The sequence below is a fragment of the Trichechus manatus genome, unplaced genomic scaffold, assembly GCF_000243295.1.
Source record: "Trichechus manatus latirostris isolate Lorelei unplaced genomic scaffold, TriManLat1.0 scaffold00029, whole genome shotgun sequence".
Taxonomy (NCBI): Eukaryota; Metazoa; Chordata; class Mammalia; order Sirenia; family Trichechidae; genus Trichechus; species Trichechus manatus.
The window spans coordinates 4,008,758-4,032,787 of NW_004443965.1; the positions used below are offsets into that span (position 1 = coordinate 4,008,758).

Genomic DNA, 24,030 nt, shown 5'->3' on the forward strand with positions numbered 1-24,030 from the left:
TGTTTGTTTCTTCCTTTTTTTTTTTTTTAAATTTGGCTATGTTTGAGCTGTTGGGCTGTGTGTTCTTTGTTGTTTGCTCGTCTATGGGCACAATACTTTTCACCTCCTTCTCCAATTGGCAGGGTCAGTCACTCAGATATGGTACAGCAGGGCAGGTCTAGCTGAAGAGGAGTTGCTGGGATGGGTTATTTGTGGAATTTACTACAGCCACCAGGGCGGGTCGGTAATCCGTGCAGGGCAGGTTCCGGTAGGCCGTGCCTGTGTTGCTTGATGGTGTGATGTTAAGCGCAAGGTGCCAGTAGGCAGGATGGAGGGGTGAGATTGTGATGTGTGGAGCTAAGATGGGTATGGGAGAGAGGAGAGAAGAACAGGAGCCAAAAACATACAAATAAACAAAAAAGAGTGCTAGGGGAGCTTGCTGTTGGAGTGGAGAGATGAGAGACTATGAAATGGAGAAAAACAAAAAGGGGAAGAAGAAGAAAAAAAGAAAAGAATGAATAAATAAAAATTAGAAAGAAAAAAGAACAGCAAAGCTCCCAGGGATCCCACTGGTGTGGTAGGAGGTCTGGGGAAGTTGTTCACAGGTGTTGCAGCACAGCCTGGCTAGAAGGCATGGAGGAATTCAGCACCAGGTATTCAGGGAAGAGAAAAAAAAGGAAGGTATAGAGAGACAAGAAACTGAGTAATGAAGAAAAACAAAAAGGGAAAAAGAGGGAAAAGAAAACAAAACAAATTTAAAAAAAAAAAAGAACAAGAAAAGCCCCCCAAAAAAACAGAAAAAAAAAACCAGAAAAAAAAAAAAGCAATGCTCTCAGGGATCCCTCTGTGGTCTGCGCAAGCTGAGGGGGTAGGTCCCAAGCCGCATGGCACTGCCCAGACAGAATGGGCTCCCAACTCGAGAAAAGGAAAAGAAAACAAACAAACAATTCAAAATGAACAAACAAAAGCCCTGGGATCCCACCAGCATGGCAGCCCAGACTGGGAAGCAGTTCCACACTCAAATGGAGCTCTGCAGCCCCCCAGGAAGAAGCAAAGTTGGCGCACGGAGCCAGATATTTGAGCGAAAGGAGGGGAAGGTGGTGAGAGGTAAGGAAGAAATCAAAAGAAGTGGAAAAAAGCAACACCAGCAGCCAACAAATGGCACTCAGGGAGTTGGTCAGTGCGGGTGGGTGGAATCCAAGCAGCCGGTGCTTCCTGGCCAAGAGACTGTGGCCGCGAGAAGCAGAGGAGGCTGAGTGGGGGTGAAGAAGGGTCGGGGGTGGGAAAGTGTATATCACCAATTACCGGTTGTTCTGTCTCCTTCTGGAAGCTCCATGAAACTGCTTTCTTGTACCCCCTATTTCCTGGTCTCTGATAGGAGTCCAAGATGGCAGATCCATGCTGCGTTAGCTGATAGGGGACTTCTGCATGAACCTCTCCTCACTCTGTCTTCTCTGTCAGTTTTCTCACTCCATTTGGTGCTTGGCTGAGTTCCTTATCTCTTCGTTTGATGTTTTAGGGTTTCAGGATTGCTGTTTTCTCTGTTTGGCTTAGTCTTTTGGATCTTTGCTGTGGAGGGACAGCGTGGTGCTTCTGCCTAGAGCGCCATGTTGCTGGAAGTCTTGACAGCTTTTATAAAAATCAAATGAACATTTAAGTGTGGTTCTTTTACTGGGCTCTCTAGTCCAGTGCCATGCTGGCTTATTTATTATAGCTTTATAGGGGTCTTGATGTTGGGTAATGTAATTCTCCTAACTTTGTTCTTCTATTTGAAAATTGGTTGCAATCCTGGGTAAACCTCACTTGATCACTATGATTATGGTAGGCAGAATAATGTGCCCCCCACCCAAAGATGTCCATACTGTAATTTCCAGAATTTGTAAATATGATGTGTTACATAAATAACATAGAGGAATTAAGGTTGTAGACTGAATTCAGGTTACAAATAAGCTGACCTTAAAATGGAAACCCTATAGGGCAGTTCTACTCTGTTCTATAGGGTTGCTGTAAGTCAGAATCACCTCAATGGCAACAGATTTGGTTTGGTTTGGAAAATGGAGAAATTATCCTGGATTATCTCGTTGGGCCTGATGTAATCACAAAGGTATTTAAAACTGGAAGAGGGAGGGAGAAGAGAAGCTCAGAGTGTTGTAATCTGAAAAGGGCTCAACTTGCCATTGCTGGCTTAGAAGATAGAAGAAGAGGCCAATAACCAAGGAATGTGGGCAGTCTCTAGAAGCTGGTAAAGGCAAGAAACCAGATTCTCCCCTAGAGCCTCCAAAAGAGAATGCAGCCCCCCTGACACTTTGATTTTAGTCCAGTGAGATCCTCATTGGACTTGTAATCTACCGGACTGTAAGATAATAAATTTGTGTTGCTTAAGTTGCTAAGTTTGTGGTAATTTGATATAGCAGTATTAAATAAATACAATGATGTATGATGCTTTTTATATATAGCTGAATTTGATTTGATAAAATTTTGTTAAGGATCTTGCATCTCTGTTTATGAGAGATATTGTTGTAGTTTTCTTTTTATGTTAAGTATTTGTCTGGTTTTTGTACCAGAGTAATGCTGACCTCATAGAATGAGTTGAGAAGTGTAGGCTTCTCTTCTGTTTTCAAGAAGACTTTGTGTAGAATGCATTGATCCTTGCTGTCCCCTCACCCACCCCCAGGCCCAACCAGTAGATGAATCACAGATTCTTTCCACTCTTGGTTCCCCACCCCTATTATGTGGGGGGTCACATTATATTGATGTAGATAGAATCAGTCACTTGAATATGAATATAAACCTTTTTCTAAGTCTAAGCTATTTTTAACTCTACAAATAGCCTCTTTATGTTGTGGGGTTATCATTTAAAGTTTTTAGTTATCATATTGTGCTTCATAGAGTAATGCCCTTAATATACACCAGTTTGGATCACTTAACATTGGAAAACAGAAAAGTGCAATTTTACTTTGTGGTCTGCTTTTAAAATTTATATACTTTTCTTCTTCTTCCTTCACTCTTAGGCTGCCGCCTATCTCTACAGAGACCATCTCCAACAGTATACACCCTCCCAATTTGCAGACTCTAGTCTGTTATGAAATTAAGAAACCAAACACAATACATGTTATTAGAATTATGCCTAAGACTAGATAGGACTTCACTGCATAGACTTTGTGATACCTATCATGGTTACTTGGGGGGCATTTGTTTTGATTTATGTGATTGCTTGATCTTGTTTTTTTACCTGGCTCACAGCTGTTCAGGAAACATTGAGTTTCCCACACTAGATCTATCTCTCTCAACATCCCTTTTGTCTCCTCCTAAAATGCCATTTACCTCTCCTTATGCACAGAGACCCAGGCACTTCCCACATTCTCTTCACGTCCAGCAACCTTCACTCCCAAATAGCTGGTGACTGGCTTCACCTGTTTGGGATGTTCAGTGTCCCCTCGATTTTGTCCGCACTCCCACTGTGCACACCCAGGTCAGAAAGAGTGCCGCTGCCGTACATGGTCAGGAGGACTCATAGCACCTGCAGGCTGACTCATGTTCCCCATATGGCTTATTTTACTTTGGCTTTGATTCCCTTCACATTTTTGCAGATGTGAAAGGAATCTTTTTCATATATCTTTATTAAGTATGCATTAAATATTTAAATTCTTTTAACAAACTCTGATATTTAGGTTTATTGAGTTATTTTTGTTTCTGCCATTAAGTGTGTCACTCTTCCATTGTTCTTCAAAGAGATTTGTGCTGACCAGAGTTCTTGTGACTTTTGTTTGTTTCTCCCACCATTCAACACCCATATACCAATAGGATCCGTTAGCATTTGGCAAAACTTCAGAGAAGAGATCTGGAGAAATGAAACTGCCTGTCCCCTTAGTTTACTAAACCAAACCAAACCCATTGCCGTCGAGTGGATTCTGACTCACAGCGACCCAGTAGGACAGACTAGAACTGCCCCCAGGGTTTCCACGGAGCAGCTGGTGGATTCAAACTGCCGACCTTTTGGTTAACAGCCATAGCTCTTAACCACTTTGATTCACTGATTTTTCTGAGTAACCCTAAAAGCATATCTTCCTACTTATGAAGTAGAGATTCAGTAAAATGTTTTTCCTTCAAGGGTAAATTCAGAACATTTAACTTCTATTGTATATTTGGCAATATAAAGACAAATTAAAGTAGTTGATGCTTGCCCAAGTAGAATGGGTTAGCTTTTCCTGGTTTAACACTCTCTAAAATATTATTGACCTGAATTCCCATCTTTCTCATCATACAAGTAGTTAGTATGCCTGTTTTTTTTTTTATGACGTTAAAAAATTCTTTATTGAAAGTACTATATTCCACAAGTATTTAAAATCACATTCTTCTTGTAGTCCAATTATTAACTAAGGCTCTTCAAATAAATCCTAATGAGACATGTTATGAGTACATTGAATTTAAAAAAAATAAAAATAAAAAACTTTTTTTTAACATACATTGTTATCAGACCCCAACTGCTCACCCCATTCTGCAACAGCACACTCCTCCCCTCTGCCCCTGATTCCCCATGAACATTCAACCAGCTCCTAACTCTCTCTGCCTTCCCATCTCACCTCTGGACAGAAGCCGCCCCTTTGGTCTCTTATATCTACTTGTCTAAGAGGCACATTCTTCACGGGTATCACTTTATGTCCCACAGTCCAGATCAATCCCTGTCTGAAGAGTTGGCCTCGGAAATTGTTTTAGTTCTGGAGTGATGGAGAGACCAGGGGCCATGTTTTCCGGGGCACCTCCAGTCTTAGTCAGACCATTAAGTCTGGTCTTTTTACTAGTATTTGAGTTCTGCATCCCATCGTTCTACTGCTGCATCAGGGACCCTCTGTTGTGTTCCCTGTCAGGGCGTTCATTGGTGGTAGCTGGGCACCATCTAGTTCTTCTGGTCTCAGGCTGATGAAGTCTCTGGTTTATGAGACTATTTCTTGGGCCAATACTTTCCTTGTGTCTTTGGTGTTCTTTGTTCTCCTTTACTCCAAGTGGTTGGGACCAATTGATGGTATGCCTGTTATTTTGAAATCACATTTCTACTTTTTTTTTTTTTTTCTGATCTGCTAATGGTATTTTTACCTCTCTTCTGCTGTCCTTGAACCTGCCAGACTCTCAAGCACTTTTGTGATACTTTCCTAATCTATTACTGCTCATTTGACACTTACTGAAGGATAAACAGCTACCTAGTAAAAACATACCTGTTGTTGTTGTTAGTTCTGACTCATAGCAACACCATGTAGAACAGAATGAAACACTGCCCGGTTCTGTGCCATCCTGACAATCATTGTTATGTTTGAGCCCATTGCTGCAGCCACTGTGTCATTCCAACTCATCGAGGGTCTTCCTTTTTTTCACTGACCCTCTACTTTACCAAGCATGACGTCCTTCTCTAGGGACTGGTCTCTCCTGATAACATATCCAAAGTACATGAGATGAAGTCTCGCCATCCTTGCTTCTAATGAGCATCTTGGCTGTATTTCTTCCAAGGAAGACTTGTTCATTCTTTCGGAAGTCCATGGTGTATTCAACATTCTTTGTCAACATTATAATTCAAAGGCATCAATTCTTCTTCAGTCTTTCTTATTCATTGTCCAGGTTTCACATGCATATGAGGTGATGGAAAATATCATGGCTTACATCAGGCGCACCTTAGTCCTCAAAGTGACATCTTTGCTTTTTAACACTTGAAAGAGGTCTTTTGCAGTAGATTTGCCCACTGCAATACGTCGTTTGATTTCTTGACTGCTATTTCCATGGGTGTTAATTGTGGATCCAAGTAATATGAAATCCTTGACAACTTCAATCTTTTCTCCGTTTATCATGATATTGCTTATATTGGTCCAGTTGTGAGGATTTTTGTTTTCGTTATGTTGAGGTGTAATCCATACTGAAGGATATAGTCTTTGATCTTCATCACTAAGTGCTAGGTCCTCTTTGCTTTCAGTAAGCAGCTAGTTAATGAATCTTCAACCAATCCTGATGTGACATTCTTCTTCATATAGTCCGGCTTCTCGGATTATTTGCTTAGCACACAGATTGAATACAGAAAGAATACAATCCTGATGCACACCTTTCTTGATTTTAAAACATGCAGTATCCCCTTGCTCTGTTCAGACAACTGCTTCTTGGTCTATGTACAGGTTCCACATGAGTGTAGTTAAAATGTTATGGAATTCTCATTCTTTGCAATGTTATCCGTAGTTTGTTATGATCCACACAGTTGAATGCCTTAGCATAGTCAATAAAACACAAGGAAACATGTTTCTGGTATTCTCTACTTTCAGCCAAGATCCGTCTGATATCAGTGATGATATCCCTTGTTCTGCGTCCTCTTCTGAGTCTGGCTTGAATTTCTGGCAGTTACCTGTCAATGTACTGCTGCAAAAGCTTTTGAATGAAGGAAAATTTTACTTGCCTGTGATATTCATGATATTTCCGCATTCTGTTGGATCACCTTTATTTGGAATGGGCACAAATATGAATCTCTTCCAGTCAGTTGGCCAGGTAGCTGTCTTCCAAATTTCTTGGCATAGACAAGTGAGCACCTCCGGTGCTGCATCAATTTGTTGAAATGTCTCTATAGGTATTCCATCAATTCCTGGGTCCTTGTTTTTCACCAGTGTGTCCAGTGCCGCTTGGACTTCTTCCTTCAATGCCATCGGTTCTTGATCATATGCTGCCTTCTGAAATGGTTTGAACATTGACCAGTTCTTTCTGGTACAATGACTTTGTGTATTTCTTCCATCTTCTTTTGATGCTTCCTGCATCATTCAAAATTTTGCCCGTAGACTCCTTCAAAACTGCAACTCGAGGCTTGAATTTTTTCTTCAGTTCTTTCAGCTTGAGAAATGCCAAGCGTGTTCTTCACTTTGGCTTTTTAACTCCAGGTCTTTGCACATTTCATCATACTATTTTACTTTGTCCTTCTGGAGCTGCCCTTTGAAATCTTCTGTTTAGCTCTTTTACTTCATCATTTATTCCATTCACTTTAGCTACTCTCAAGGGAAAGTTTCAGAGTCTCTTCTGACTTCCATTTTGGTCTTTTCTTTTTTTCCTGCCTTTTTAATGACCTTTTGCTGTCTTCATGTATGATGTCCTTGATGTCTTCCCACAGCTCATCTGGTCTTCGGTCAATAGTGTTCAGTGTGGCAAATCTGTTCTTGAGACGGTCTCTAAATTCAGGTGGGATATACTCAAGGTTGTATTTTGGCTTTCGTGGACTTGTTTTAATTTTCTTCAGCTTCAGTTTGATCTTGCATATGAGCAATTGATGGTCTGTTCCGCAGTTGGCCCCTGGCCTTGTTCTGACAGATAATATTGAGGCTTTCCATCATCTCTTTCCACAGATGTAGTCGATTTGATTCCTGTGTTTCCCATCAAATGAGGTCCATGTTTATAGTAACCATTTATGTTGTGGAAATAAAGTATTTGCAATGAATAAATCATCAGTCTTGCAAAACTCTATCATGTGATCTCTGGCATCATTTCTATCACCAAGGCCATGTTTTCCATCTGATACCAGCCCTTCTTCTTCATTTCCAACTTTCACATTCCAATCACCAGTAGTTATCAGTGCGTCTTAATTGCATGTTCGATCAATTTCAGACTGCAGAAGTCGGTAAAAATCTTCACTTTCTTCATCTTTGGCATTAGTGGTTGGTGCATAAATTTGTATAATGGCCTTATTAACTGGTCTTCCTTGTAGGCATATGGATATTATCCTATCACTGACAGCATTATATTCAGGATAGATCTTAAAATGTTCTTTTTGATAATGAACGTGACACCATTCCTCTTCATTCCTGGCATAGTAGATCATATGATTGTGATTCAAAATGGTCAGTACCAGTCCATTTCAGCTCAGTAACACCTAGGATATTGATCTTTATGTAGTCCATTTCATTTTTGATGACTTCCAATTTTCCTGGATTTGTACTTTGTACATTCCATATTCCGATTATTAAGCGATGTTTGCAGCTGTTTCTTCTCATTTGAGTCTTGCCACCTTAAAGGAGTTTCAGTTTTGGAAAGGGAACCAAGTAATTTATTAGTAAATTATTAAACTCCCTCAGGGTGCCAAAAAATTGTAATTTGCCGTGAAATTTCTAACTCCATTAGTAAAAAAAGTCAGACATACTTTCAAGATCAAACTGCAGGAGGAACAAGAAAGGTTTTAGTTGTAAAATGGGTGGAACAAACATTCGGTGTTTTTGCTTCCCTTAAATGCCCCGAACACAGAGCTTCTATGCTTCTTGTTAGAGGGATCCAAAATATGGAGATTAAATCCAGCATTACCCATGCCTCCTAAGTGAGAGCAATTCACAACATTTATACTTATCTTACAACTTTTATACTTATTTTATACTTAACTTACAAAGTTAAATTGTTTGCCTACAAATATGTAAGAAATTTATGTATATTCGAAGTATGAATCTAGGAAAATCGGAAATTGTCAAAAATGAAATGGAATGCATAAAGATCAATATCCTAGGCATTACTGAGCTGAAATGGACTGGTATTGACCATTTTGAATCAGACAATCATATGGTCTACTATTCCGGAAATGACAAATTGAAAAGGAATGGTGTCGTGTTCATCGTCAAAAAGAACATTTCAAGAACTATCCTGAAGTATGCATTGTCAGTGATAGGATAATATCCATACACCTACAAGGAAGACCAGTTAATATGACTATTATTCAAATATACGCATCAACCACTAACGCCAAAGATGAAGAAATTGAAGATTTTTACCAACTTCTGCACTCTGAAATTGATTAAACATGCAGTCAAGATGGATTGATAATTACTGGTGATTATAATGCGAAATTTGGAAACAAAGAAGGATTAGTAGTTGGAAAATATGGCCTTGGTGATAAAAATGATGCTGGAGATCGCATTGCATTGGACAAATCTGCTGCAAAAGACCTCTTCAAAGTGTTAGAAAGTAAAGATGTCACCTTGAAAACTAAGGTGTGCCTGACCCAAGCCAAGGTGTTTTCAGTTGCCTCATATGCATGTGAAAGCTGGACAATGAATAAGGAAAACCAAAGAAGAATTGATGCCTTTGAATTATGGTGTTGGCAAAGAATATTGAATAAACCATGGAGTATCAAAAGAATGAACAAATCGGTCTTGGAAGAAGTACAGCTAGAATGCTCCTTAGAAGCAAGGATGGGGAGACTTCGTGTCGAATACTTTGGACATGTTATCAGGAGGGACCAGTCTCTGGAGAAGGACATCATGTCTGGTAGAGTAGAGGGTCAGCGAAAAAGAGGAAGACCCTCGATGAGTTGGATTAACACAGTAGCTGCAACAATGGGCTCAAGCATAGCAACAATTGTGAGGGTGGCACAGGACTGGGCATTTTTTCGTTCTTTTGTGCATAGGATCTCTGTGAGTTGGAACCGACTTGTTGGCACCTAACAACAATAACAACATGTAAAAAATTTGGATACTGTTTTCCATTTCCCAGTTCCATCTGACTTTTAGAGACCAAATGTTTTCCATCTTTCGGTAGATTTTTGAGTCTTTTCTTCCTTAATAAATTTTAACGGAGCAATAAAGTACCATTGGTATCTGATCATTACCAGCAATGACTTAAGCCCTGTGAAAGTGAAGAAATCTTTTACTATAACCATCTATAATTTTTTTCTTCTTAATTCTCATTCATTCCTGAGTTTGTCCTTTCCTCTGCATCCATCTTCCTTTATCTTCAGCTCTTTTTGGTGGCTGCATCAGTCATTTGGTGTTCAGCTGCTGATTCCATTCCATTTCTCATGCTGGTTCAGCAGGAACGCTCCCCATGCTGATGCTTTCAATCAAGATGTAAAGTCAGACTATTTCTAACTATGAGTTGGAGGTCAAAGCACTTACCTGTCTTGAATGCTACAAACGATTTTTAAAGGCATTGGTGAAATACAGTGTTACATAAATAACCCCTACAAATATTCTAATGAATATTTGAGTAAATATTCATTTTTTGCTGTTTAATTTCAGTCATAGGCTATGGCAATCATGCCTCTTTCTTTGATAACTGATGTGCTTTATTTAAAGTCCTGGAAATAGAATGGAGTCATCCTGGCTCTGCCCCAGTAATAAGAACAGTAACAACAACAAAACCAAATTCATTGCCGTCGAGTAAGTTTCAACTCGTGGCGACCCCCTGTGTTAGAGTAGAACTGCTCCATAGGCTTTTCTCAGCTATAATCTTTATGGAAGCAGATTTCCAGGCTGTTTTTCCATGACACCTCGGTTGGGTTTGAACCACTAACCTTTAATAGTCGAGCCAAACTGTTTGCACCTGCCAGGGACCTAATAAGAACAAAACCCCTCACAATTCATTGTGTATTTATAGCTCTGAGAAAATTATCTGCAGACTAGACAGTGCAATGTAGAAGGGCTCTGTTTAAATGTTTTCTTCTTACAAAAGCATTGTGTTTTAGAGTATGGCTAAAAAGCAAATAAATAAATAAATAACCTGTTGCTGTCAAGTCAATTCTGACTCATAGCAACCTTATAGGACAGAGTAGAACTGTCCCGTAGGGTTTCAAAGGTTGTAATCTTTACAGAAGCAGACTAGCACATGAGTGCTTAACCACTGTGTCACCAGGGCTCCTTAGAGTATGTGTATAATACTTAAATCTAGTATGTGTTTAATAAATACCCAGATAGGAGTCTGTTACACTCTGCATGCTTTGATGCTGCTGCTGCTAATTATCATTAATGCAAATAGTTAATATTGATTGAGCATTAGTTCTGTGCTAAACACTACGTTAAGGTAGGTATTGTTATCCTCATTTTTCAAATGAGGATATTTAGGCTCAAAGAGATTAAGTAACTCTCAAAGTCACAGCGCTTAACTCTGTCACTTGAATACATTTTAATGAGTGTAGAAATATGGTAATAGTAATGATAAAGAAAAATGATGACAGTCACAAAACAACTGTATACCTTTTTGCTGATATCTAATAATCATTCAGATCAAGTTTTCCCTAACTTTTGGCAACAGAGTGTTCTTAAGTAGATAATTAATCTTCAGTTAAAAGCAGTCTTGATGCAGAATACCCCACTATCTGATGCGTCATTGAATAAGGCCCTTGAACCTCCTGCTGCTTCTGCCTGGGCTCCCCTGTGATGGTCACATGGCTGACTCTGTCCCAGCCTTCTGCTTTCAGCTCTTCTGAGAGGCCTTGCCAGACCACCTCTGTTGTGACTCCCCACATGCACACACTGGTGTGTCCTTCCCCACCTTAGTCACTGCCTACCATGAATGGAAAGATCTTACCTCCTTTTATCACTCGCACCATGAGAGGACCTTGTCTGTCTTGTTCTCTGCCATTTGCCCAGAGCTAGATGGTCCCTAGCACTCACACAATGGGCATCAAGAAAGACTTGTTAAAGGGGTGAGTGAGTACCTATGTCTTAGGCTGGGTTCTCTAGAGAAGCAAAACCAGTGAAGTGTATAAATATATATATAGAGAGAGAGTATATCAAGGAAACAGCTCGCGCAATTGTAGAGGCTAGAACGTCCCAAGTCCGTGGATCAGGGTAGAGGCCTCTCCCAAGTCACACAGCTGCAGAAGCTGGCAAGCCCAAGATCGAAAGGTCGGAGAACAGGGCTCCCACTCACAGGCTGTGGAGATCGACGAATCCTAGGTTCGGCAGATAAGCTGACAGTTCAAGTCCCAAGAACGGGAGATGAGATGACAGGAAGCAGCTGCAGGATCCAGAGAGAGCAAAAAGCCAGAAGGTCTGCTTACATACAGATGCGGGCTACACCCCCAAGGAGACTCCCTTTCATCTGATTGGCTACTCACAGTATATTCAATCATGGGAGTGATTACATTAAAACAAGGAGAATCATGGCCCAGCCAAGTTGACACACATTCTTAACCATCACAACCTAGAGCAAACTTTTTCCACTTCAGTGTAATTGACCAGGTGTCAGATTGGACAGACAACTGATATTTGTGGAGTTTATCTGCTTAAATCCTCAAGGGCCCAGGAGCTCCCCTCGCTAATATCCTGCAGAGTAAGCAGCATTTGTGCACAGAGCAGCTTCTAAAAGTCAAAGTCATGGGACTAAGGCTCAGAAAAACTGTAAAGTAACCAATTTAATTTTTAGTACCTCTATTTTTGGTGGCCTCTTCTCCATTCATTTATTTGTTTCTCCAAAAGCTTAGAGAAGGTCATGTGCTAGGTCTTGGGGATACAAAGAATGAGACATTGTTTTGCCCTTATAGGCAGAGTCTGTGGAGGAGGCAAACCCATGAACAACAAATTAACAGTACACAGACATGAGTGCTGTTAGTACACACACACATGTGGTATATAGCAGTGTGTATTGCGGTAGAAGTACAGATTTAATCTTTATTGTGTTTTTATGGCTATGAAGACTGGGTGGGCAAGAAAATGAAGGGTTCACAGAAGATGTGACATTTAACCTGGGTCTTAAAATTTAAGTCAGGCAGGAAAAAAGGTGAAGGACATTTTAAACGAGGAAATCAACATGTACAAAGACAAAGTTAGCACAAGAGGACACAGCATATTCTAACAAAGGGGAGAAATTAGTTTTATGTGACTAAAGCATAGGTTTAAGTAGGTCAGTGCTTTATTTAAAGTCATGGAAACAGAATGGAGTCATCCTGGCTCTGCCCAGTAATAAGAACAAACAAACAACAACAAGAAAAAAGAGCAGACTCGTTGCCATTTGGTTTCTGTATGCTGGGTTGAAGTTGGGACTTCCTCCTGAAGGCTTTGGGAAAGCAATCAGAGGTCTCTGAACAAGGATGTGGCCTGATTGGCTTTTGGGCTTCACAAAGACAGCTCTGGTAACCACGGAAAGCACTACCTAAGTTGCTACAGGAGTTCGGGTGAGGGCAGTGCAGGCCAGACCCAAGGCAGTGGGACTGAGGAGAGAGAGTAAACTTGAAAAACAGTAAAGATAGAATGGACAGAACTGAATGCATATTCAGTAAGAAATGATTTAATGTAGAGCAGGAGGGAAAGAAAAGATTTGAGAACGTCAAATAGTAAGCTGAGTATCTGGATAGATATTTTTTCAGAGTCCCTGGGTGGTGCAAATGGCTAAGGCACTTGGCTGCTAACCAAAAAGTTGGAGGTTCAAGTCCACCCAGAGATGCCTTGGAAGAAAGGCCTGATGATCTACTCCTGAAAGATCAGCCATTGAAAACCCTCTGGAGCTCAACTGTACTCTGACACCCATGGGGTCACCATGAGTCACAGTTGGCTTGACAGCAACTGGTTTTACTGGTTTATTTTCTCCAAAATCATTTTGTAGGAACCAATTGAATTGATCTAATCCTTTAGATGGCTACTTAGGCATGTAGCCCTATAAGAGCTATATTTGCATTTTAGCAATTAAAAAAAATTAATCCAAAATAATTAACCATTAACAAGCAGGCACCTTTTATGGAGAAAGAGGCTTCTCTGTCTTTGAAATCACGTTGCCTAGACAACCCCTTACATTTGCGTTGGTGGCCCTATTCAGAGGGACTTCCAAGCCCTGGTGCAGAGCTGTTGGCATCTTGCCTTTCCTTCCATGATCCCCTAGTCAGAGTGAGGAGTAAGCCAGTGAAGGAGCCACCAGGGGGGGAGCTACAGATACATGATGATTCAGGACAGCCTGCCACAGCCAAACCACAACTTTAAATTGTTTGGGGAGTAGTCCTAAAAACTAGTCTTGTTGTCATGGTTTCACCCTAATCTTTATCAGCTGCATAGGGATGAGGCTTCATTGTCATACACTTAATGCTTTTGCTCAGATCTTTGGCAAACTGATGTTTTTCCATGACTTTTTGACAGTTATTTTTGTTCAATGATAAATAATAAAGTGAGATTTACAATCTGTATATGACAACATTTATTTTATTTTGACATTTCTTTTCTAGACAGCAAAGGTTTTGTAATTAGGTTTTCCCTCTGCCAAGATGTTGCTGAAAAACTATTTCCCTGAAGAAATATTTCATAGCTTCCTTTACTGGTTGGAGTCATCTTATTTTGATCTGGAAGTTTCTTCGTAAGTCAGTCAGGAAATGAAACAAGAAAATTTCTCTTGAAAATGAATTCTTAATAAGAAAAAAAATTAACCCTTGCCATAAAGAAAATTAGGAAGGAAAATGAGAAGAAACACATTTGGAACAGTGGTGGTACTATTGGCTTTTTTTTTTTTTTTTAATTTATGTCAGACAAGTAGGCAATACAGGAGACCCTTTTCTCCCTTGTTGCAAACGAGCTTATTTCATTTTATTTTAAATCTCATCAGCTTTATGCCAAACTCTTTGAAATACCCAGGAGACTGCAACTAGAAACGATGGACAGTCCCCGACTTTCTCACACATGTACTCAACTAAAGGGCCGACTTGATGGAGTCTGCTCCTTTGCTGGGCAGGTGGCAACCATCAGCCAGATGCCAGCGGAGGAGGTACAAGCCCAGCAAAGCTGAACTGCCCCCTTCATGCTTCCAAGTCTGCAGTTGGCTCTGTGATGGGAGTCCAAGAGGAGAAGTTGCAGGTGTGTCAACTGGCAGTGCTTTTTCCCTGGAATGCTCTTGAAAAAACAAATGATGAGGGAAACCACACTGATAACTGATTATTATTGCTAATGGCAAAAACATCACAGTTGAGCTAATGGCAAAAACAGTCGCACGCACGCCATCAGCGCCCTTTCTAATAATACGTGGAAACATCTTCCAGCTCCTACAGTAGCAGCAGCGGCCAAATTGTCGTAACAGCCCAGAGCACTTTCCTTTCTGAGTCATAACTGAGAGGCTACCCCTAGAATCAGATTCCAGTCCCAGCCACCCTTATCCCCATCATCGCTACTCTGACTTCCACCACCACCATCATCCAATATTGAACACTCTTGTTAGTATTGAACAGTAACAAATATAAAAATATGAAGGACACAATATATAATATCTCAAAGGAGCTTGTCTATTTGAAAAGAAGACAACATAAGACCCAGACATGTTCTGTGAGCACTGAGCTGGTATCTTTTATAGCAATCTAGACAATAAGTAAAATAATAGTGTTTGTCTCAGCCATTCTTGATATCATGGGAAGAGGGTAGATTTATTTTTTTCCAGTGTGTTTTTGTATCACATGCACGGTACCTTCTTTTAAGTTTTGATACATAGGTTATGGGTGACTGGTACTCTGTGAACAGAGCACATGGAGGAATTTCACACTTCTAGAGATAGGGCCCTCTTATTGTTTGGAATATATAGGTCTGCTCAGCTTGTGTGTGAAATGCAATGTGTATTCAATAAACTGGCAGGGGTAAATGTTTGGACCTTGAATTTTTGCCAAGAAGAGATGTGGTGAGGTCTGGGGACAGGTTCTTATAAGCCTGTGATATGAATGATGAGACTGATTGTCAGCTAGCCCAAGTGTTGAGGAATTGCTATCTTCATCTGATCTAGCTCAAAATTATTCTCTGTTCCTCTTCATGAAGCACATAAAGGAATTGAGGACCTGGTGTGTTAAGGACTTGATCAGACGCCTCCTTGGCAGTAGAGCCTTGAATTTCTCATCCACCAGTGATAAAGACTCCTCTAAAGGGAATGATCATCACTTAAAATAACTTTCCTTTTGCCAGGTCACGGGAAGAGTGTACACTTTGCTGAGATTGACCAGTGTTCTCTCTGAGAAGTTTATGGTGTTCACAGGGAAGCTTTCTATGGCCTAGAGGTATAAAACCCAGTCTCCAAAGGGACATCAGGAGCATAGCACTGCAGGGACAGAAGGAGCCTGGATCTGGGGGTCACACAGACCTTGTTTGAATCCTAGCTTTGCCACTTACTAGCTGTTTGGCCTTTCCAAACCTCGGTTTTTTGTTGTTGTTGTTTTGCTTTGTTTTTTTTTAGCAGTAAAATGTTATAATCCTAGACTATTTGGGTTGTTATAAAAATTAAAAATAACAACGACAACAGTAGGTACAATTTATTGAGTGCTTAAGTTGTACTAGGCACCCTGCCAAGCAGTGTTCATAAACAGTGTCATTTAATTCTCACCATAACATATGAGGTAGGAATGATTATTTCCACATTAAAGATGAGGAAACTGAGGTAAACATATTGCCTCTGGTCACACAGCCATTGAGCAGCTAGAGTCAGGCCTATTCCAGGTCTGTCAGACTCCAGATTCTGTGAGAGAGAATGTAAATGCAGACTGGTGCCTGGCACATAAAAAACAAAAACAGTTGCCATCGAATCCACTCTGACTCCTGGTGACCCCAAGTGTGTCAGAGTAGAACTGTGCTCCATAGGGTTTTTAGTGGCTGTTTCTTCAGAAGTAGGTCACCAGGTCTGTCTTTCTTTTGAGGTACCTCTTGCTGTGGTGGCAGCTGAGTGCGTTAACCATTTGCACTGCCCAGGGACTCTGCCTGGCACATACTAGGTGCTTAACATAGTAGGTATAGTTCTCTTTTCTTCCATATGCACCCTGTGGCTTTGAAAGATCTCTGATTTCTGTATTAGATTGTTATATACAACGTTCTATAAAGCAGGTCCGCCATACTGCCCTCATGTGGTTCATTTGGATAGCAGGGGTTTTTGTTTGTTTTTAATTGAAGTGCAATACATATGCAAATAAATGTTACTTAAAATGTGTCTCTAAAGTCACCTAAGTGTATGGATACTTTTGGAGCTAGTATGATGCTACAACCTCAGTATACAAAAAATATCACTTCCTATTCTGCAGTCTAACTCTGAGTCCTCTCCTGGCTGATGAGATACTTAATTCCAGTCACTCTTATAACCTTTACTTTGTCTTCACCAAGCTTCCCATTCTCTCTGCTGTCTTGGAAGGGAAACCTTCTCTTTCCTGGCATTGCACATGATGCAGCTTTATCTTGCTATGCTGTTAAGAAGGGAATAATTTTTCTCGCAATTATTTTTCCAGCTGACTGCTCTGTTTATAAGAGACATTTAGCCCACTAGAGAAATCTTCAACTTTCACAGTTAAGAAAGAGGTCAGATTACCAGAGAGTAGAATGCTAATTCACTTATCAGGTTAAATGTGAAAAAAAATTTGCAAAAAAAAAAAAAAAAGATCCACTGTCTCCACTTCTCAGGAGCTTTAAGTCACTAAGAGAAACGAATTGAAAGGTGTCTTTTCATGTACCAGGGGGCTTCAGCTTACATGGACTCATCCTCCTATGCTATGCAAAGTCACACACATGCATTTGAAACTTAGTTGATCTCTTGGCACAGGGACCTATCCTAAGCAACTACAGTCAGGGAACTTTCTTGTTTTTCAGTGGCCTTATCCATGGAGGAGAGTCCCTAGGTGGTACAAACAGTTAACACTCTCGCTGCTAACCAAAATGTTGGAGGTTCAAGTCTACCCATTGGTGCCTTGGAAAAAAGTCCTGGCAATCTACTTCCCAAAAATCAGCCATTGAAAACCCAGTGGAGCACAGTTCTATTCTGACACACATGGAGTTTCCATGAGTTAGAGTAGACTTAGTAACAACTGGTTTTATCCATGGAGGAGGGAGGATATGTACCACACTAGATCAGGTTTTTATGTGAAATGGTAGGAGGGTAGTATGGAGTGGGAGGAAGGGTGTTTGGTATGGGAGAGGGTAAGAGGAGTTTTTCATTTTTACTTTTTTAGACACTGTTTAATGACAATGTACGCAGAAGTCTTCTGTTCTTAAATGTATTTAATGGTTAACATTGACCTCATGCCAAGACCTAATTGTGTTTCAGATAACGGAGGGCAGACTTTGGCTGGAGGCAATAACTGGCCCCTTCGAGGAAGAAAATGGAGCCTGTGGGAAGGCGGTGTTCGAGGGGTGGGCTTTGTGGTAAGCCCCTTGCTGAAACAGAAGGGTGTGAAGAACCGGGAGCTGATCCACATTTCTGATTGGCTGCCAACTCTGGTGAAGCTGGCTGGGGGACACACAAATGGCACCAAGCCCCTGGATGGCTTTGACGTGTGGAAAACCATCAGGTACCTGAACCTTTCTCTCTTTCCTCCTAGGACTGAAACCCCAAAAACAGGTTGACTTGATTGAATCAGGATGATAGCTTTTGTGTTAAAATGATAGTCCTGCTTACAAATAAATGATATTTTTTTATAAAAGGAAATGCCTTTAGAAATATTGTAATATATATTTTTGAGCTCCAAATTTGAGATTGTGGGCCCACATTTTACATGAAGAGCAGGATTTTCACTCACCCTCTATCTAAGGTCTATTAAAGTGTGAGTGTCCTTTAAAGTGGAGACACTTTATCAATGTGGTATTGATAGCTTCCTACGGGGGGTTAGGGGCCCTGTCCTAGAAGAATGGAGGACCAGGCAGAGGGGAATGAGCTGGTCCCTGTGGACTTTTAAGTTTATAATCCACGATGCACCTAATCACAGTATTCAACAGCCTGGATATACCACAATTTACTCATCTCTAGTTGCTGGATATATACATTATTTCTTATATTTTTATATATAGATTTCTCTGTAATCAACAATCTTCAACATTAAAAAATAATAGGGTTTGGCAGAAGATTATTTTATACAAAGAAAGTTTGACAGCTATTAAAGTTTAAAGCTTCCTGTTAGTTTAGGAATGGATGGAGAAGCATTCAGCTGGGCTTCTTGGCCTCTCAGCAACCGTCCAGTCTATTGGTTCCTCTCTAGTGAGCCTCACCCAGAGGAGGTGAGAAGAGGGAAAGTACTCATTGCTTGCACATCAAAGGGAATATCTGATTTGATTAGCCTTATAACCCATCTTCTTTAAGTTATTTTGCCAGGTTCTCCTTGGAGAATTTATCAAATTTAAAAGATCATTTTTGAAGCAGCCAAGTTTAAAGCATTGGGATAGCTTTCTTCACCTTTTTCAACTTATTTCAAACCGTTTTGTAAATTATATTATATGGAGGCAAAAAGTCCTCACCAGCCCCCAATTGTTTGTTTTTATTCTTGTCTGAGAAGTTGATTTTTCATTTTGGAGACAGTGACCAATTTATAAAAGACCATTTATTATTAGCTATTTTAAAAACACTCAACAGCATCCAAGTCACAGGTAAGTTAGTACTAATGAACAGCTAAGCCCAAAAACAAACAGAACGTTTTATCTCAGTTATTTTGAAAGTTTGTACTTCTTATTTGTACATTCAGATAAGATCACTCTTTTTTTCTTTCTCTTTCAAATGTTTCTGCCTCTATCCATGATCTAAACTTGATATATCCACATGTGTTCAGCAATTGCTCTATTTTTACTTTGTTTTCCTGAATATTAGTGACATATGTTCATTATTGGAGCACTGGTAGCATAGTGGTTAAGAACTTGGCTGCTAACCAAAAAGTGGGCAGTTCGAATCTACCAGCTGTTGCTTGGAAACCCTGTGGGGCAGTTCTACTCTGTCCTGTTGGGTCACTATGAGACAGAATCGACTCGATGGCAATGGGTTTGGTTTTCTCGGTTATGCTCATTATAGATTCAATTTACAATTTTCAAATTACCAAAAATAAAAAATAATCACCCAAACCATACATACTGTAAATGTTTTGCCATATTTCCTTATAATTTTTCTTTTTGGCATTTTTTACCACTTCTTTTTCCCTCATTTAACATTATATCATCAGTTTTTGATCATGTTACCCAAAAAACTCACTGCAAAGACTATTTTAAAGGCTGCATATTCTATCATATGTAAGTGCCTTGATACACTTAACCATTCCCTTAACTTAGATTTTTATTTTCTTAAAATCAGTAACACTGTAATAAAAATTTTGTACGTGAAATCTCTATGTTTTGGATTTTTCCCTTAGATATAAATGATTTGAAATTAAATTATTGACCTAAAAGGGAATGACTATTTTAAAAGCATTTGGTACACATTATACAATTTCTTTCCAGAAAGACCATGCCAGTGTATGCTTGTCCACTGGTGTATGAGAGTTCTCATCTCTTTCACAGCTTTGAATGAGTATAGTTTTTAAAGATCTTTGCAAATAAAACCAAACCTGTTGCCATCGAGTTGATTCCCTTATAGCGACCCTATAGGACAGAGTAGAACTGCCCCATAGGGTTTCCAAGGAACAGCTGATAGATTTGAACTGCCGACCTTTTAGTTAGCAACCTAGCTCTTAACCACTATACCACCAGGGCTCCAAATACTATAGGCAAAATATCTCATTTTAACTTGAATTTATTTGATTATTAAAGAGACTAATCTTTTAAATGTTTATATTCCATTTGTATTTTCTCCTTTAATAGTACTCACTTCATGCCTTTTTACATTTATTTACTGAAGAATATGTGTTTTTCTTACAGGTTTGTTTACTCCATTAATTCTTCTGATTACAAATATTTTTCCTGTCAAATTTGCCTTTTAATTTTGTTGATGATTTTTTTGACATAGATGTCTTTCACATTTTATTTAAGTCAGTTTTCTCTTGCTTTTTTGTTCAGAAATCTCTTTCTCAACCTAAAATGTGCTAAATATTTGTCTATATTTTATTCTAAATGTTGTGGTTTGATTTTCCATATAATTCTTGAATTGTTTTTGAGATGTTGTATGTGTTATGTGAGGTGAATATCTAAATAAGGGTTTTTCTCCTGAGAGTTTTGGATCATAGACCTTTTTGAGACTCTAATGAAAGCCGTGGACTTACAGAAAATAGAAGTACCTGAACATATGCACAAAAATTTAGGTAGTTTATTTCATAGTATTGGAAAACTATTTTCTTTATACTTAGAAAAACATGAGAAACATTCTTCACAAACTTAGCCCTCTTTTGTTCACTTATAATGCAAAAGTTAAAAATTCACGAAAAAAGGAAATAAAACAAATTTTCCAAGCAAAACATAAACTTCAGTTTAGCCTATCACCAACTTTCAATGTGAAGGCTGCTGAGATTTGCCGTAAACAACTAGGAGAAAGTTTTGAGTGGTTTTGACATAGCAACATTTGTGCCATGTTTGAATCCAATCAGTTTTTATTTCTCCTTTGTTTTGTTTTGGTGACAAAATCTTGACTTGTAAAAGCACTCAACAGCAAATGGAATGAAAGCTTCCCAGCACATTTTGACAGACGATGATAGGCTTCAGTTGAGAAACAGTTGAATTCGTTTTGAATACTTTTCTTTGTCCCCATTCATTGTGGTTATTATCTTTGGCAAAGTCCACGTCATTGATGTTTCATAAATCCTTCTTTCAATCTTAAAATTGTCTTGATCAGAAGTAACCTTTAAGAGTTCAGCCCATGCTTGCTTCTGTCTGCAGAGAAACTGGAAAAAATGTGGTCACCTTTAACTCTAGATTGCAGGAGGGTTTTCTTCAGTGTTAGAACATTCTCCTGTGACCAGTCTCCTCTTATCATACAGGAGCTCTGTATTCTTCAGCTGCGTACACGATATAGACTACAGGGCTTTAACCAAAAGATATGGCCAAAAATATTGTCCAAGTATGCTAAGCTGTGAGAAAGTGAACTTTCCTTTTCATTGATTTTTTTTTAAGTGAAATTTCTGCCCAAAGCTTAACCAAGCATTTCAGAACTTCTCCTCTGAAAATCCAGCAAATTTCTGTTTGGTAAGTGAAGAACTGCTCTCATTCTACTCCCATTTCTTTTTATTTTATTTTTTATTGTACTTTAGATGAAGGTTTACAGAACAAATAGTTTCTCATTATACAGTCAGTACACATATTGTTTTATGACATTGCTTAACAACTCCGCGACATGTCAACACTCTCCCTTCTCGACCTTGGAGGACCTTTTTTTTCTTTTCTTTTTTTTTTTTTTGGTGAAAATATACATAGCCAAAGATACACCATTTCAAAAATTTCTACATGTACAATTCAGAGACATCGATTACATTCTTCTGGTTGTGCTGCTATTCTTACTATCCTTTTCCAAATTATTCCATCACCATTATCTTCAACCCACTGACCTCTAGGCTTCCCATCAAACCTTTTGAGTTGCTGTTGTCAATTTGATCTCAAATAGATAATTCTTTTTTTTTTTTTATACTTTAGATGAAGGTTTACAGAACAAAATATTTTCTCATTAAGCAGTTAGTACACATATTGCCCTATGACAATGGTTAACAACCCCACGACATGTCAACACTGTCCCTTCTCAACCTTGGGTTCCCTATCACCAGCTTTCCTGTCCCCTCCTGCCTTCTAGTCCTTGTCACTGGACTGCTGTGCCTCATTAGTCCCATTTTGTTTTATGAGGCTGTCCAATCCCCAGCTGAACCGTGAACCTCGGGAGTGAGTTCACCACTGAGCTAAAAGGATGTCCGGGGACCATACTCTCAGGGTTTCTCCAGTCTCTGTCAGGCCAGTAAATCTGGTCTTTTTTTTGTAAGTTAGAATTTTGTACTACATCTTTCTCCAGTTCTGTCCAGGACCCTCTGTTGTCATCCCAGTCAGAGAAGTCAGTGGTGGTAGCCAGGCACCGTCTAGCTATACTGGACTCAGTCCGGTGGAGGCCTTGGTAGCTGTGGTCCATTAGTCCTTTGAACTAATCTTTTCCTTGTATCCTGTTCTCTTCATTCTCTGTTGCTCCCAAAGGGGTGAGACCAGTGGAGTATCTTAGATGGCTGCTCACAGGCTTTTAAGACCTGAGATGCTACTCACCAAGGTAGAATGTAGAACATTGTCTTTATAAACTGTGTTATGCGAATTGAGCTAGATGTTCCCCAAGACCATGTTCCCCACAGCCCTCCGCCCAGCAGTTCAGTCCAACAGGGAGTTTGGATGTGTCTAGGGAGCTTCCATGACCTTTTCTTGTACAAGTTGTGCTGGCTTCCCCAGTACTGTGTTCTGTCTCACCCTTCACTAAAGTTACCACTTGTCTATTTAGTTTTTCCTTCCCACCCCTCCCATCCCTTGTAACCAACAAAGATGATTACTTTTTGTGTGTTAACTTTTTCATGGGTTTTTACAATAGAGGTCTCATACAATATTTGCTCTTTTGTGATTGACTGATTTCACTCAGCATAATGTCATCCAGTTTCATCCATGTTATGAGATGCTTCACAGATTCATCATTGTTCTTTATCCGATCTCGCTTGGAACTCTTATGCACTGCTGGTGGGAATGCAAAATGATAACAACTATTTTGGAAAATGATATGACACTTCCTTAGAAAGCTAGAAATAGAAATACCATACAATCCAGCAATCCCACTCCTAGGAATATATCCTAGAGAAATAAGAGCCGTCACACAAATAGACATATGCCCACCCATGTTTGTGACAGCATTGTTCACAATAGCAAAAAGACGGAAACAACCTAGATGCCCATCAACAGAAGAATGGATAAACAAACTATGGAACATACACACAATGGAGTACTATGCAACGATAAAGAACAATGATGACTCTGTGAAGCATCTCCTAACATGGATGAAACTGGAAGACATTATGCTGAGTGTGAAATAAGTCAATCACAAAAGGGCAAATATTGTATGAGACCTCTATTGTAAAAACCCATGAAAAAGTTTACACACAAAAAGTAACAATCTTTGTTGGTTACGAGGAATGGGAGGGGTGGAGGGGGAAATACTAAATAGGCAATAGATAAGCGGTATCTTTAGTGAAGGATGAGACAGTACACAATACTGGGGAAACCAGCACAACTTGTACAAGGAGAGGTCGTGAAAGCTCCATAGACACATCCAAACTCCCTGAGAGACTGAATTGCTGGGAGGAGGACTGTGGGGACCATGGTCTTGGGGAACATCCAGTTCAATTGGCATAACACAGTTTATAAAGACAATGTTCTACATTCTGCCTTGGTGAGTAGCGTCTTGGGTCTTAAAAGCCTGTGAGCAGCCATCTAAGATACCCCACTGGTCTCACCCCTTTGGGAGCAATGGAGAATGAAGAGAACAGGATACGAGGAAAAGATTGGTCCAAAGGACTAATGGACCACAGCTACCAAGGCCTCCACCAGACTGAGTCCACTACAGCTAGATGGTGCCTGGCTACCACCACTGACTGCTCTGACCAGGATCACAACAGAGGGTCCTGGACAGAGCTGGAGAAGGATGTAGAAC

General features: G+C 39.8%; 1 protein-coding gene across 1 annotated transcript in view; it reads left to right on the forward strand.

Moving 5' to 3' along the window:
• The window catches only part of ARSB (arylsulfatase B), a 255,229-nt gene that overhangs the window by 113,946 nt on the left and 117,253 nt on the right, over positions 1 to 24,030 (forward strand). Inside the window, exon 5 of the mRNA XM_004374570.2 lies at positions 17,731 to 17,974. Within this exon, the coding sequence (XP_004374627.1) occupies positions 17,731 to 17,974 (244 nt within the window). The remainder of the gene's footprint in view (positions 1 to 17,730; positions 17,975 to 24,030) is intronic.